Here is a 15,471-nt window from a genome sequence, read left to right as displayed (position 1 = left end):
GTTCTGTACTTGCTTATACAAAGTACCAAAAATATTACAGGACATATGTTCTAAGTGTAAATGAAGAAATGAAAAACGTAATTAATTTATACCTTCTTGAGACTTTCTATTCTATACAAAATTACATAAGAAAGAACAGAAATTTTACTACAATATAAACGAATTTTCAGTAGCAATTTGTTTGTACCAAATGTTGTTTTAATAAAACAATTTCTCATTTCTGTTAAAAGAAAACCATAATTCAATAATGTAAATTAACTGAAAAAAAAAATGCAAATGAAATATTGCATTAATGCAATGTTAATCCTTTAGTGGGATAGTCTTCAACAGTTCTGATGCTAATAAATTTCTATGTATCAAACTGACTGCAGAAAATACGTCAATTTTTCATATACAATCACATGTAATGAAACAAAACAATATCGATAGGTGATGTTATTTTGTAATCATGTTCGGACAATGTCCCATTCATCTTAGTTTTTCCATCGAGAGACATGTAAATCTTGTCGGACAAGTCGATGGTCTTGAAAAATGGCGAGTAGCAGGACTTTTATCGTCAAGGAATATCCTCGTCCTTGTTTTCTGGAAAGAAGCGCAGGACCGAGGGGCGTGCAGTGAGTGCTGTATCTGACACGTGACATGACGTGTGCACCACTTGTTACTCGACCAGAATACTTGATATACCCGATCAGAGAACAAAAGTACCCAATGTGGACTATTATATTTTGCGCTTTCGATCAAGCCAGCACTTCCATCTGTCGGTTGCAGAACGTTACGTGGGATTCCGTCTGGACGCTCAGACGAGACATTATTCACCGTTCATCTATTTTTTACCGTGGACCCGCGGTCGAAGAATTATCGAAAACGGGAGAAAACGACTGGTTTCCTATTCCGAGCCGATATTTTCCATCGTAATCGGCCGACAGCCTGGAAATATTTCCACGAACGCAGACGATTCCGTGCTTTGTTTCCGTTTCGTGATCATTCTACACTACCGTCCATAAGTATCTGGACATAGTACACTGTCGCTATTAGGATGTTATTTTTCAGCAAATAAGACTATTATTTCTGCTGCTACTGGAGTGAACAGCCTCATTTGGATAATTTTAGAATGGCAGCAGGCTATCCTATCGGTAATTCTTCATTAGAACTCGAGTTCGCAATTCCTTGCACTGTTAAATTAATTCTATCCAAACTCTTTGTCTTATCGATATGCCCTTCTATTTTACATGGCTGATTTCGTTAAAACGCATGAAAGTACAACAGAAGTTGGAAAAAGGCAGTTAAAACATATAACATAGATATTCTATGCGTATATTTTTATTCAACTTTGGTAACAGCACCTTCATCCATATTATTTGTTAATAAATATCATTTATGTTCTTCTATAACAATTTAATATATTTAATTTTGATAAGGTAAAGTTATCAAAATCAATAAAGATATTTTCAGTTTATAAACATTTGTAGAATATTTCACAGAGTTACATCATCATATAAGTGGCTGGATACTTCTGGGCGGTAGTTTATCATTTTTTGAGAGTTTCATTTTCCTCGAAAATAACGAACAGTAAGTCAAATACTTTTGTCCAGCTAAGTATAGATGAAACTTATTTTATATTTTTTTTAAGGGTGGACCTTCTTTTATTATTAGTAGAAATCATTTAAAGAATACAAAATGTAGAATGTTTCTTTGTAACAGTGTAAGGTAAAGTTAGAATATTTTGAGGCAGAATGAATGATAGATAGTTTTCCCCAAACGTTTCTGAACCAAAATGGAAAATGTATGTTTACTTGAGATATTGTTGCTTTCTCCTATAAATTTGTCAAATAGCGTCTTTCAGATACACAGTTTAAAATACATACTTCGTGCTTTAAAGTGGCGGAAAGAGCGACAGGCGAAATAATTTAAATGTCTAAAATTGTATTAAACTTTTCTTCTGCCCTCTTTCTCATAATTTCTGGTAGTGGAAGTAGGCGCAGAGAGCTAAATAAGGCGAATACAATCGTTAACAAAATCGTTCAATATCTATCGAGCATAGAAGTTACGAATACTGATGACTCACGAAGTCAGACGTTTCGATCGCCTCTCTTTCCGCCATCTTGAAGAACAGCTGTCGCAGCAGTTTCCTAAGTTTGTATAATAGTTCTGTACACTATATTTCTTCACACAGAAACTGCTTGAAATGATTCATAATAGAAATTATCAATATTTCACAAAACATTAATGTTCTAGTTTATCTTCAGGTACTTTTGCAATAAATCGTGTGACGAATTTAGATTAGGAAGGAGCACGTATATATTATATATAGAAAACAAATTAACTCCAATTGATGGTCGTATAAATTAAGCGAATATAATGAACTCTGAATACAACAAATATTTTAGACAATAGGTTTCTACTGCAGGTACATGATTATGTTGTAATTAAATGTATTATTTACATCAGTATTGTCGTCTATTTTTATTTTCTAAGTACAAATGTATAAAAAACTATACATTTAAAAAGTCGCAATAATTAAATAACTTTAAAAATATCAATTAGGGCTATTACTTTTACCCGGGTACCCGTGAGATATCCGGGTAAAAAAAAGTTACCCGGATACCCGGGTATCTATGAGATATCCGAATAATGAGACAGTCGAAAATCTCGATTTAGGAGTCGATCGTATTTCGACCATTTTTCGATCGATATCGACAATGACCGGAATAAACTGAGGAAAACTGAAAATGATATTACAATAATAAAAATAATAATTATAATCATATAATACTATTATAATTATTATATATACTATTATAATTATTTGATCGCAACTGCGTATACTGCGTTACTTAGTACTATATACTAATAATACATATTATTATATTATTATATTATAAGAATAAGTAAGTCATGTTTTTGCAGTATAACACGAGTGCTAAGTAGCGCAGTATGCCTACGCGGCTGCGATCGACTTCCGAAACGAAATTTTCGACTGTCTCATATATCCGAATATTTCATAGATACCCAGGTACTCGGGTAATTTTTGTTTACCCGGGTATCTTATAAAGTCAGAGCTCTAATATCAATATAGTGTTCGATACGAATACACTTATGTAGCTCCGAGTTTATTGCACTCGGTTGTTCGTGTCGATTTGACTGACTCCTTGGTATCGAACACTCTTCTTGGCGTCTTGACGCCTTTGTACGTCCTTCGTCAAAACGGTCATGATAAGACCAATCAGAAGCGCCAGGCATAGTCCTATATGCACTGGAGCGTCCCCATAGTGTTCCAACATTTCGCCAAATATTAGAACGAGGATAATGCCGTATATGTTATTAGCCACATTCAGAATTCCTGCCGTCAGGCCTTCTGATTCTGGATACGTGTACTCTGCGCACATTTCATATCCCAAAGCTACGTAAGCCAACATGAAGAACCTGCGGAAAATGATTGTATTTTTAGATACGTCGAAATAAATTAATTTCGACGCAGAAGGTATTGAAAGTGATGGAAAATACTCAACATGAGTAAAAAACCAGATTTGGTATGAATTACTCTTAATGATATTGTATAATTCGACTGATAAGAGCGATTCAACACGTCTATTTTGATGTACATCAAAAATCCTACCCTAGAAACACGGCTGACAAATACACCATCCACCTCATCTCGAGATTGGTAGAAACAGCGAAGAAAATTTGGCCGCACAATGAGAAGAAGTACACAATCACTGTTATTTCCCTGAAAATGTGTGCATTTGAGTATAGGAAATAAAAACTGATGAACATAGTTACAAGCATGTATTGAAAAGAGTAATAATTTATAAACAAATGCATTTGAAAATTTTGTCGGCATTACGGTGAAAAAAGGAGCGAAGTCAAAATAGAGAATCGAAAGCCATTTCTCTTTTTTCAATACATTCAATTTGATATAAAATAGCAAATCTTGCAAACATACATTATGTACCAAAAAAAAAAACAAAAAAGAAAAATCTTGCAAAATATATATTTAAAATCATAAAAATTAAAGAAAGAAATAAAAATTTGGAGCTCTTACTTGTATTTATGGGTTTTATCGATAATGATTCCGAAACAGATAGCACCTATCATACCCGAAATAATCATAACCAAACCGATTCTACCAGCATCTTCCTCACTATTCTGTAAAATACATAAAATAATATATAATTACACTTACAAGTGTTTTCATACTAATATTTCATAAATTTCATTCGAAGAATTTTACAAGTTGTCGTTTTCTCAGCTCACCTGAAAATGCACAACATATATTTGACTGAATAGTGTCGCCACCGCATTTAATACACCGACGTTCAATCCATATGTGTTGCAAAGCAATATGTAATATTTATTTTTAATTAGTCTTTTTATCGGCGTTATGAAATTCTCCCTCCCAGCCATTTGTTTTATTTTTTGCAGAGCTCGTGCGGTACTCGGAGGTAACTTCGGATCGTCGTCAAACACTGTGTAAGATAACGTAGTTAGTGTAGGGTAGTGCGGATGTAGTTTGAACAGCAAGAATAGACTAACATTTTATGAGTAATTTTTCACACTTCTTTGCAAATTCTTTCGTATACATTACAAGTAGACATTTCTTCGACACTTATTTCTGAAAGACACGATGGTCTGGTCTCAGTTGTATCAATAGCGAAAACGAAATTTTACTATTTCTGCAAATAAACTTACGTAGTAAGATTAGGATAAACGAAATTGAGAGGATAATAGCCACTCCCCAGAATAGGTGTGACAATAGCAGGAAACATAAGGCTATTCCCATTTGATTGCCGAAAATGCTTAAAGATGTGGCAGTAGACACTTGGTTTGGGCCGAACCATTGCGCTGCTAGACGTCCAGGCAATGTCTGAACGGTAATCTGACACGACAGAAAGTGCGATTATTGGCATTAAAAGAATTAAGATTACTTCATTTTGTGGTATACATACTTGACTATGAGTAAATGATCATTTATAATTTTAATCTGTCTTGATACTTTTCAAACATGGTTCTGAAATAATTTACTATTACTTATAATTTATTACTTAGCATTAATTTGCTATTTGCTATATTCACCACTCAATAATTTGCACGAATGATTACACATGTAATTTAAATCAAGTAAAATTTGGTTGTAAATATTTTAGAATCTATAAGAGACAATTTTACATCATAGTAATATACAAGATGTTCGGCCATCGGTGTCAGAAATTTTAATGTGCGGTTCTACATGTCGAAATGAAATGAAAATAAAGAATAATGAAATTGTGTTGGAGGCTTCGTTGTCAGGTTATTAACAATTAAAAATTCAGGCTAGAAACGCCTGAATCCAGGCAATCTGCGTACAAGCGGTGATCATAGAGCACGGTAGTGCTGGCACGTCCACTGGCGTCGCCTGAAAAAAATATACCGTTACCTCCCAACGAAAAAAGTGATGTGTAACACCTGCATACGAGCTTGGACTACTGTTTGCGACAGTTCATAAAAAAGCACACGCGAATGGTTGCACGACAGTGAACCTGGTTACTCATTCAAATCTCTAAGGGAAATCACAGCATTTACAGAATAGACACCGTATAACTTAAACTAAACTAAAACATACTAAATTAAATTACCACTATCAAGAATACAGATGCTCTTCTTCGAGGGCTATTTTACGTCGACTAGATATATTCGCGTTGAGGATTACCACTGAACTAAGGAATCATTCCTCCAATCTTACGCAAAGAAAGGCAATGAAAATGTGTAAACGGTCAGTAGAAATAGTACAACCAAAAAAGTGTTTGCTAGCAAGAATAGCACCTTAAGGACAAGTGGAAATGATGTGGTCGAGCGATAGAGAACAGTGGGGTGTATAAGACAGTTCCGATATTCTGTTCTTGAGCAATTTCGTCACTACTTGAGAATGTTCTGCAGATGTTGGGCTTGCAGCAAGGGAAATGTGTATGTATACTTGAGATTGTAGCAAGGGAAAGGTACATATCACAGGGTTGGCTAAGAAGGAAGGGCGTATTTTTTTTTTCAGGCGACGCCAGTGTACGTACTGCGATTGTCGTGCCCTACGCTTACTGATTGTACGCAGATTGCCTCGTTTCAGGCGTTTCTCACCCCAATTTTTGATCTTTAATAATTTGCAAACGAAATCTCCAAAACAATTTTGTCATTCTTGTTTTTCGTTTTATTTTGACACGTAGAATGATCCCTTAAAATTTGTGACACCAGTAACCGAAAATCCTGTTTAATTAATCCTGTATAATAAATTCTATACATATATTTAAAGTATTTTCTTATCCCAACGATATTTTTAATATGTTCCAATAATTATCAGTTATTGAACTAATTTTATATTGGTTGATTGGATGCTATTATAGCGTCTATTTTAATCAATGAATTTGCGTTTTCTTACACAAATAAATTTATAAATCATTGAATATTATGCAGATATTCAATTTTTTTGTATTTCAAACACGTAACAGTTTTTAGTTCAATTTTATTGAAATGTTAGTATGGTGACGTTTAATTTTGCAGTTTAAAAAATTTGCTAATATGCTTTTAATATGATATCCTTTGTTTGAAATGCTATTATCCAGATTTCATTATGTTCAAACGACTTATTTCAATATTGTATGTCTCGCTTAAGCTTCGAATACATAAAGTACGACTAGACTTGTAATACCCTGCATTAGCGGAAATTTATGACATATTTTCACGAATTCAATTCCATTGTGTTTGTACTTTTGCTTAATGCATTTTTTAAACACCATGTCAATTTCAACGTTTGTATGTATCAGTCGAACACTTCAAATTAAAATACAGAAATTACAGATTGTAAATGATCTGACACACGCAGTATTAATTTATAGTAGGCACATGTGGTTATGTTTAACGTAGTTTATCGTGTCATACATAAGACTAATTTATTGTTCTGTTTCTGTTTACCTGAATTACTTATGACTGGAATGGTCTGGTATAAATGGAACGATATTGCTGAAAGAATACTCAATATTCTGTATCTTTTTTATTAATATTCTGAGAGATAGACATAAAAAGTGTTTTCTTTGTATCAAGTATAAATTTGATACATTTTGACGTATTATTATTACGTCTGAATTTGTATAATTTTCGAATTTTCAGTGTTGTCCTGTTAGTTAATCTCAATATTGATAATTCAGAGTATGGTTATATTAGTGTATAGTAATGTTTATATTCGAATAGTACTTAAATTGTATTCACTTGTCATAAATAATTGTTTAACTTTTTACGATATGTTTCTAGTCGACGAAACGACGACTATTTTTTAAAATTTGTCATTTCTCAAACGGTGTTTTGATTTCCTTTTGTCAGACAATGTCGATTATCTATTTAGTGTTTATCATTCATTACAAATAAATAGTTTCGATAAAAGTATGATTTTAATGTCTAACCTGGCTAATAGCGACTAAGGAATGTCCAATGAAGGTAACATAAAACCTGTCAGGACTGACGGACAAAACTTTTATCCACGATCCAAGGCAACTGACTCCACAGCCTATGATATTACTCCACCTGAGTCCCCAGCGGTCGATGAGATATGTTGCAGGAAAGACAAGAATTACGTAGTATCCCATGAAAGACATTGCTGTCCAGTCGACAGATAACGAAGATACTCCGTAGTACCTGAATAGTGAGTTTAATTTTATGAAATTCCATTTCTAAATCATGTATACCATGTGTTACTTCAATCTTCTTTATTCCTTTATATTCATGAAGCTAAAGATACGAATAGAGATTTTTAAATCTCTCATTAGCCCTGAAATGCTGTGAGAACTACAGAGAGTATTCGTAGAAAAATGTTCTTGTTTAATATGACTATCTTTAGTATTAACTTTGTTGCTTCAATGTTTCTATACTTTTATACAGATTCGAAAATTTGATGATTATTTTGAAAATTTACTCTTGCTAGATACGTTTAAATAATTGGTCCTTTAGATACTACACAAGGGAGTCCGCATTATCTATCTTGATCACTATGTCTTTTCAAAGAAATCTGATATTGATTTAATGGAGGTGCATTTGATATATCGTCATTGACAGATTTGATGTAATACAGGTTGTCTCCAAAATCGTGGCATGGACTGCAGTGATTCTATATGCAAAAATAAGTCGAAAAAAAAGAATAAAAGTTTTTCAGGTGATGCTTCATTCTCGAGATAATTGAATTTGAAGATTCGTGGGATAGATGGGCAGTAGAATAAGACATAGCTAATGCGTCTGTTCATCGCAGGCTGTTTCTACTTAACCCTGTACAAATACACGTGACTCAGATAAAGTTGCAAACTCAATTTTTTCGAAAACAAAATCATAAATGAAAAAATTTTATTCTTCTTTTTCGATTTATTTTTGCATATAGAATTACCATTCGGAGCGGCGGTATGACGATTTTGGGAACAGTCTGCATTTATCATCTATCTCTTTAGAGATAGCAATTTATTTTTGTATACTCGCGTCATGTATTAAATGTACAGTAGCGGATATAGAAGTTACCATTTTTTCGATTTGCTTGATTATTATTATTTTTGAACATCAGCTTAAAATTTTAGTACTGTTCAATATATATTCTGATAGAGAATTAAAAGCTGTATAAAACCCAGTATATTATGGTTTTACATTGATGTCAAGAAATGATAGAAATACAAATAATCAGAATAGTGGTAACTTTTTGTTTGCTACTGTGCGTCTGCGTTAACTAAGATATGTCTAATCGATAAAATTTTCCTGTTCTATCCGGAAATATAAATATTGCGTTTGAAGGTACGCTAACCTTTTGCACTTATTAAATACATAATGAATTACCTTTAAATGGAAATTATAATTATACACAAATATGACACCATTATACTTTTATGGTATTCAGTATTAAAAGATCATTCGACTTGATTTGAACCGTATTTGCGTTATTTTTCCATTATTACAAATTATACATTAATTATATATTATAAATTAATAATTATTATAATAAATACCATATATCCAAAATCTTTAATTACTCTTGTAATTGAAGTAAAAATCTACAAATTATTTACTACATTATCTAAGACGTTTTTTTCTAGTTTACTGGTTTTGTAAATTAGCCTCTAAATCGGGATTTTATATAAACATTCATACATTGCTCATAAGTTTCTATCAAACTTTATGCATCGTATTAAAATCAATGCCTTCTGCATTTAAACATACAAGAAACAAGTTCCTAAATTAAACGAATGGCCATTATAATCGTGTTTAATCAAATCTATGCGTTACACGGGCAATTTCCACGATTTCTACGTCGATACAATACATTCCAGAGAGTATAAACTCCATAGAGATTTAGGCAAGCTTAAATAAAAAAAAAATAATACAGCATAATAACACGTAGAATAATGAAGTACCGACGTAGTTCAATTAACAGATAAAACATTCAGCTACTCTAAACAGAAATTCTGCAAATAAAAGTGCAAATACCTGGTTATTATGTTGGTGATCACAGAGTATTGAATCCACTGAAACGTGCTCATCCCCGTATACAATGTAAACAAGAACAATATCAGCCATCGTTTCTTGTACACTTTTGTTTCTACTAACTTAGGATCATTCCCTTTCCCACCATTTACCACCTTCACAGGGTACTTCGTGCACATTACCTCCTTCAATTCTTTCTCCTCCGTCATTCTTAAGTTTTTTCTTCAACGATATACTTGGATTCCGGGCCCTTTCAAGTTCACACAAGAGGAGAGCGTTGTCAACAACAACGTGTGTTGACGTTTAAAAGCCTCCTCTAATGATCTATCCGAGTACCGTTGATCTGCAGTATCAAACCACGCAGAACTGAAGAATTGCACGGTGTTATTCACGGAAAACTGGAACTGTCCGACTTAGAGTTTAATTCCTTGTAGTTCGTTCGTTCGTCGAAACCGGCGAACCCCTTTTCCTCGTTCCGAAACGAGTCAATTCGACCCCCGAAATGCCGTGTCTAGCGTTTCAGGTAGTCGTTTCCACCTCGGCTTCAGACGGACTGCGCTTTCCTCAGTCTCACGGCTGTTTTGTTTTATCTGTATCCACGAATAAACAAGATCGCCTTATTTGCCCTAAGCATTTGCGATCGGCTACAATCCGTGTTACATGCTCCCTGTTATCGTTACTCTTATCGCGATTCGCGGCTCTATTAGACGCCAATGAGCCTAATCGATCCATTCTGCCATTCGTCGATTTTCGTCTCGATCGCTTGGCCAATACATGTAGACACGTTTGGGCAGTTTATGATCGATATGTCTTGCATGGGTGTAGCCAGGGATGGGCGGGGGCATTTGCCCCCCCCCCCCTGGACGGAACAAAGTGGCTTTTGCCCCACCGTACAAGAAAAAAATTTTATTTTGCTTCCCCCTCCCTTCCCAGAGTTACAAAAGTTTGCGTAATATTTAATATTGCAGTATAATTAAAAACACGACCAACAGCCTCTATTAACAAAGCACATACATTTTCAACGATTTATGATTTTAAAAACAAAATAAAGTGTGTCTGGCTACATACGGCCGTTTTCACTGTGGCAGTCGATGTGCTAATATTTTTGCCTTTCCTCCTGACTGATAACCTGGCTACGCTCATGATGTCTGGCTAGGATTACCTTCGAGTTTTTTTCTAAGGAAAACGATTTTCCATCCAGATTTGCAGACAGCATTGGTTGTCTATCTGGTGGCATGATTTTAGAGGTAAACAATTGAATGAAACGTGCACTGATTAATCTCGCTTTGTCTCGAGGGAAGGAGACTGGTGGAACGAGAAAGACTCTGGCGCCAAAGTGTAGACTTCGGGGTTTAGACGGTGTTGCAATCTGCGATCACTGTCGGTGACGCATTCTTTCTCGACGAGGAAAGAGGTAGGATTAATTTTTGTTCCAACGACTGCATTGGAAAATTAGGTAGCGGCTGTATGTCTCTCACAGGAGCTTGTAAATTGTTTTACAATTGAATTATGATTGCTAGACAAATCAGAAATTATAAAAATGTTTCTTATGTCATTGTTACAGGTTTCTATTAATTATGTGACTTAACTTATTGTCAAAAGGTTTCTTTCGAATTTTATTCAACAGAGAATTCCCATATAATTTCGATTTATAAATTGTATTGTTGTTTTTCATTTATATAAGTAAACCATAGATTAAGAAGTTATCAAAGTCCATCCGCATTGTACTATGTGTCCAAGTTTTCGATATCCGTATGATTTGTTTCGGAAGAGACGAGATAATACACTGCTGATAAGATCGCAATCATACAGGGTGTTCTATCTAACGTGAGCATCTATAATATCTCATTTGTGTTTAAAGATATAAAAAAACGTGAGAGGAAAATATTATTTAATTAGAAGGGGCAAATATTGTGATAAGCAAATAAATTTTCTCAAGGCCCTATTTTTCGATATTTCAAAGCCATCGATGTTTTTTTAAATGGGACTACATATCTTTTATCATCGTGGCATAATAGTTGAAGTCAAGACTTATGTATAATAGTGTAACCTTCAGGTCATATTGAGTACGAAAAATCCACTACCTTCTATTATTTTTTTCTCTATATTCAGTATGAAAAATAATTTATCGTCTACAAAAATATATCGAAGTTGATAACATCATGTTGAGCATTTATTAAAATACTTTTTGTGCATTAATGTTTCTATCATAGCTATTTTATTATTCAAATCTACTCTATTCCCATACTTTTGTAGATTTTTCGTACTCAAGGTCATATTATAAGGCATTGGATTGGTCTTGACTTCAATTATTACGCCATGATGATAAAAATATGTAGTTCCATTTAGAAAAATATCGATGACCTTGAAATTTCGGAAAATATGACCTTTAGAAATATTTTTTCGCTTATCATCTAATACCATCAAAAGTAGGAGATGTATTTAAGGTGTTCACGTTAAGTAGGACATCCTGGATGTTGTCTGATTGAAAATATACAGTCAATGTGTCTATATTATAGTGTTTATATTATTCATTAAACTAATAAGAATTCTTCCTATTGATATCCTTGTTTCGCACGTATAATTAGTTACTTGTCATTAATAAAGGAGAAAGTTGTACAATCAATATAACAGAAGTTTATTAGATATTACAGTTTAACAATAAAGACAATGTAAATCTGAGGCTCCTTGAGTTACATAAGTTTACAATTTATTACAAAATTAAATATCTCCGACACAATCCACTCCATAAACTCCGCGACATTCTTAAATGCATTACCCATCAATGGTAACATTAAAAACCGTTGGGAAAAACTATGAACTGACTGAACGGTGTACACGGAAAATTTTTTCATTGTAAAAATATGTGACATTCGCGAACGATAAAACACCAAAATTCACGAAATACTTTCTTTTAAGAAAACGCTTGTCACGATCTCTACAAGTTGAGTTTAGATAAATTTATACAATAAATAAGCATTCTGTGGTCTTAATTCTTATACCTTTAATTTTGAAGAATTAAAATTTTCATAAGAAGCTAGAAAGTATGTCAAAAATATAACAGTTATAATTTCTATTTTTAAATCATTGAAATTACGTTTCCTTGATAACGTGCGAAATTGAATAAACTCAATAAATAGATTACGGATATTTTGGTATTTTACCGTATCACGACGCGAATACTTTACATTATACGCATCGTCGCTCCTTATTATTTTCTTTTCTTTTTTTTTTTCGCAAGAATCATTCATTTATACATATACCGTTTTCTCAGTTGAATCGACAAATCAGCTGTCCTCGAAACAAACCCTCGAAAATATATTACAAACGATAGACCGGGTATCGTTACGAAGTCGAAAGAACAAGTTTCGTTTACGGATTAATGTTAAAGTGTTTTCTCCTTTATATATCTATACACATAGTCTAACGATTACTCGAGTCGTAATTGTATACAATTTATTGTTAAATAGTACTATGTAACGCTTGGGACCGTAAATTCGGTACAATCGATATTTAACATGTTAACGTATGTATACAGTATTGTATTACAAACTATTCAATTCACCGAGCAACAGTTCACAGGGCGACACTCTTCAATGTAAAAAGAAAAAAAAAACAGAAACACTTTGGGGGGAAAGAAATCGATTTTCTCATACCTGTCTATTTCACCTGAACGCACGAGAAGGACACGCGAGATATTCACGCATCTGCTAGACAGATTCATTTTTGGCCATCGTTTAGTAGGCGTTGCATTTTACTTTCGTCTTCGTCATTGTTTCGTATAAAAAAAAGTCTGACGTTTCTTAAATACAATGAGAATCAATCAATCACGATAGTTTTCGTTACATCGCAATGTTTCGAAGTATTCCTGAGACCCAGATCCAATGCTTCTCAAAGAGGCTTAAAGTTCTAATTAATGTCAGGTAGTGATTTCGTTTGAATTTCGAAAATCGTTTGAGCACGATGATGTCGTTTTTGAAAAATTGACAGAACCCTCTTCTGTTTGGAGAAGTCAGAATAATCGTCTTCTTTGGGATCGGTCCTTTGGGAATGTCGGAACACTAGTCGATAGTTTTATTGATTTATCGAAAGACTTTTTTTCAACGATTCGAAGAACAACGGGGAAATCGAATCCCATTTCCGGAATTAGGGGTCGCGGTTTCTGCCCGTAACATACTCTCGGCATAACTCTTTTTCTTCTTCGTTCAACGGAGTAGCATAAAATTGATCGAAATCGCCCAATCGTTTTAATAATATTATTTTGGCACGGTTCGACGTGTGCGTGATGATTTTCTCGTTCGACAGAGCTTTGTATCGTCTCGCGAATTTTCAATAGGATATTACGACTGTACAATGGACACGCGCGCGTCAAATTTCGGGCACGCAGTGCTCGTAACGGCTTTTCGTTTAATAACGTTAACAACGTGTTTCGGTTATTATCCGTCAACGATACGATATCTAGCCGTCTCGGAAGAACATTCGCGTTACCAGACAGCAGAATGGAACGTGTCGAATGGAAATTCCCGCTGACTGGCAGTGTCTCGAACTTGCTAACCGGCTGAAATTCAGCACGATCTTCCATTAGAAGTTGAAATATTTCTCTGATGCTTGAGGATCATTCCCCGCTTCCCGCAGAGGTAGACAAAACGTGTCTAATTGGATTTTGTAAATTTCCTGCTTGTGAAATTTCCGAGTTAAGTGGCAGCGATATTTCGAAGTGTTCGAAATGCTCTTCGTGAATATGTAATAATAAAAATTGAAGAGGATGAACATTGTTTTTTTCTATATTTTCTAATGTTCAATGCTCGGATATTTGGTTTCCACGAAATATTATTATGAGAACAATTGACACTTGTAGTTTAATCAGTGGTGTCGCCAGTCTTTCTGAAATAGAAGGTTTTGCAACAATTTATAACAATTGTTTAGGGAGTATTTAACTTGTGAGGCAACTAATGCGTTTCGACTGTAAAATACCTTATGTTAGTAGATTAAAATCTCATTTAATCTTTTAAAATCTGAATCATTTTTATTAAAAGCTCGTTTAATTATTTCAAAACGACAAAAGGAAATGAAGTTGATGTATAGTAACTTGGATATTTAAAAAGAAAAAATGTTAATGTTTTGCCGATTTAAGAAATAACTAGTTTATTTTGGTCGTGTTATGTTTTAAGTATGACTTAAATTTCTAAATCATAAATATGATTTGTGACTTACAATTTTCGTTTGTGTACTACAAAACAATATTATAATAATTACTATGTTATTTTACTTTTCTTTTTAAACATGACCTGTTAAGTGGTTTCAAATGTCACATTAAATATAGGTACTCGAAAAATGATATAAATTATAGTTTGCAGATAAATGTTAGAAATATTCAATTGGTATAATAATAGATTTCCTGAAAATTAAAAGATTGCTGCCAATCGAAGAATAATGTAACAATCATATAACGACGCATCCAACTTAGTAAAGAGAACAGAATTCTTTCAATAATAAAAAATATCGATCACTTTTAGTACAATTTTCAGAAATCTAAAAATATTCTGTCATATTTAGTTAACTGTTCGTAATCACTATACATTTTTAAAAGCACACGCCTACAAGTTACTCCATATTTAATTTTCGCGTATAAATTACAAAACGGTCGCACCAGAGAAATTAACAAAGTAATTCACCGTCGTTCGTCGTTAACAACTTCGTCGACGCTGAAATTACGGCGAAAGAAGAAAACGTAAGTTTCGTCGCGCCTGTCAACGGTTCACGGGGAAGTGCCTCGGAGAATTTATTTCTCTTCGAAATTTGGCAAGCTGCTTCTCGCGAGGGCGGTTACCACGCGAAAATACTACTTTACGGAGCTCGTGATCGATCTCTGCCGTTAAACCGCTGTTCCATGGCTGTCTGGCTTCTTCCGGTTTAATGTCACATGTTACCATACACGATTCCATGTGTTACGAGTGAATCGTTAGTCACACTGGCGTAGGGGAACCACGAAACGCG

The 15,471-nt window shown here is 34.0% G+C and overlaps 1 protein-coding gene across 1 annotated transcript; it reads right to left on the bottom strand.

The window, feature by feature from the left end:
• Positions 1 to 3,058: 3,058 nt before the first annotated feature.
• On the bottom strand, positions 3,059 to 10,206 carry LOC107191884 (feline leukemia virus subgroup C receptor-related protein 2-like). The gene is made up of 8 exons (XM_015581026.1): positions 10,049 to 10,206; positions 9,478 to 9,684; positions 7,422 to 7,653; positions 4,690 to 4,876; positions 4,255 to 4,466; positions 4,043 to 4,146; positions 3,617 to 3,727; positions 3,059 to 3,423 (listed from the first exon to the last, which is right to left on the bottom strand). Exons 1-8 carry the CDS (start codon positions 10,204 to 10,206, stop codon positions 3,111 to 3,113), a joined length of 1,524 nt encoding a protein of 507 aa, XP_015436512.1. The 3' UTR covers positions 3,059 to 3,110.
• Between the last annotated feature and the right edge of the window lie 5,265 nt (positions 10,207 to 15,471).

This window comes from Dufourea novaeangliae, unplaced genomic scaffold, assembly GCF_001272555.1.
Source record: "Dufourea novaeangliae isolate 0120121106 unplaced genomic scaffold, ASM127255v1 scaffold248, whole genome shotgun sequence".
NCBI lineage: Eukaryota > Metazoa > Arthropoda > Insecta > Hymenoptera > Halictidae > Dufourea > Dufourea novaeangliae.
Note: the sequence above shows the minus strand (reverse complement) of the source record. Positions and strands in the feature narration are given on the sequence as shown.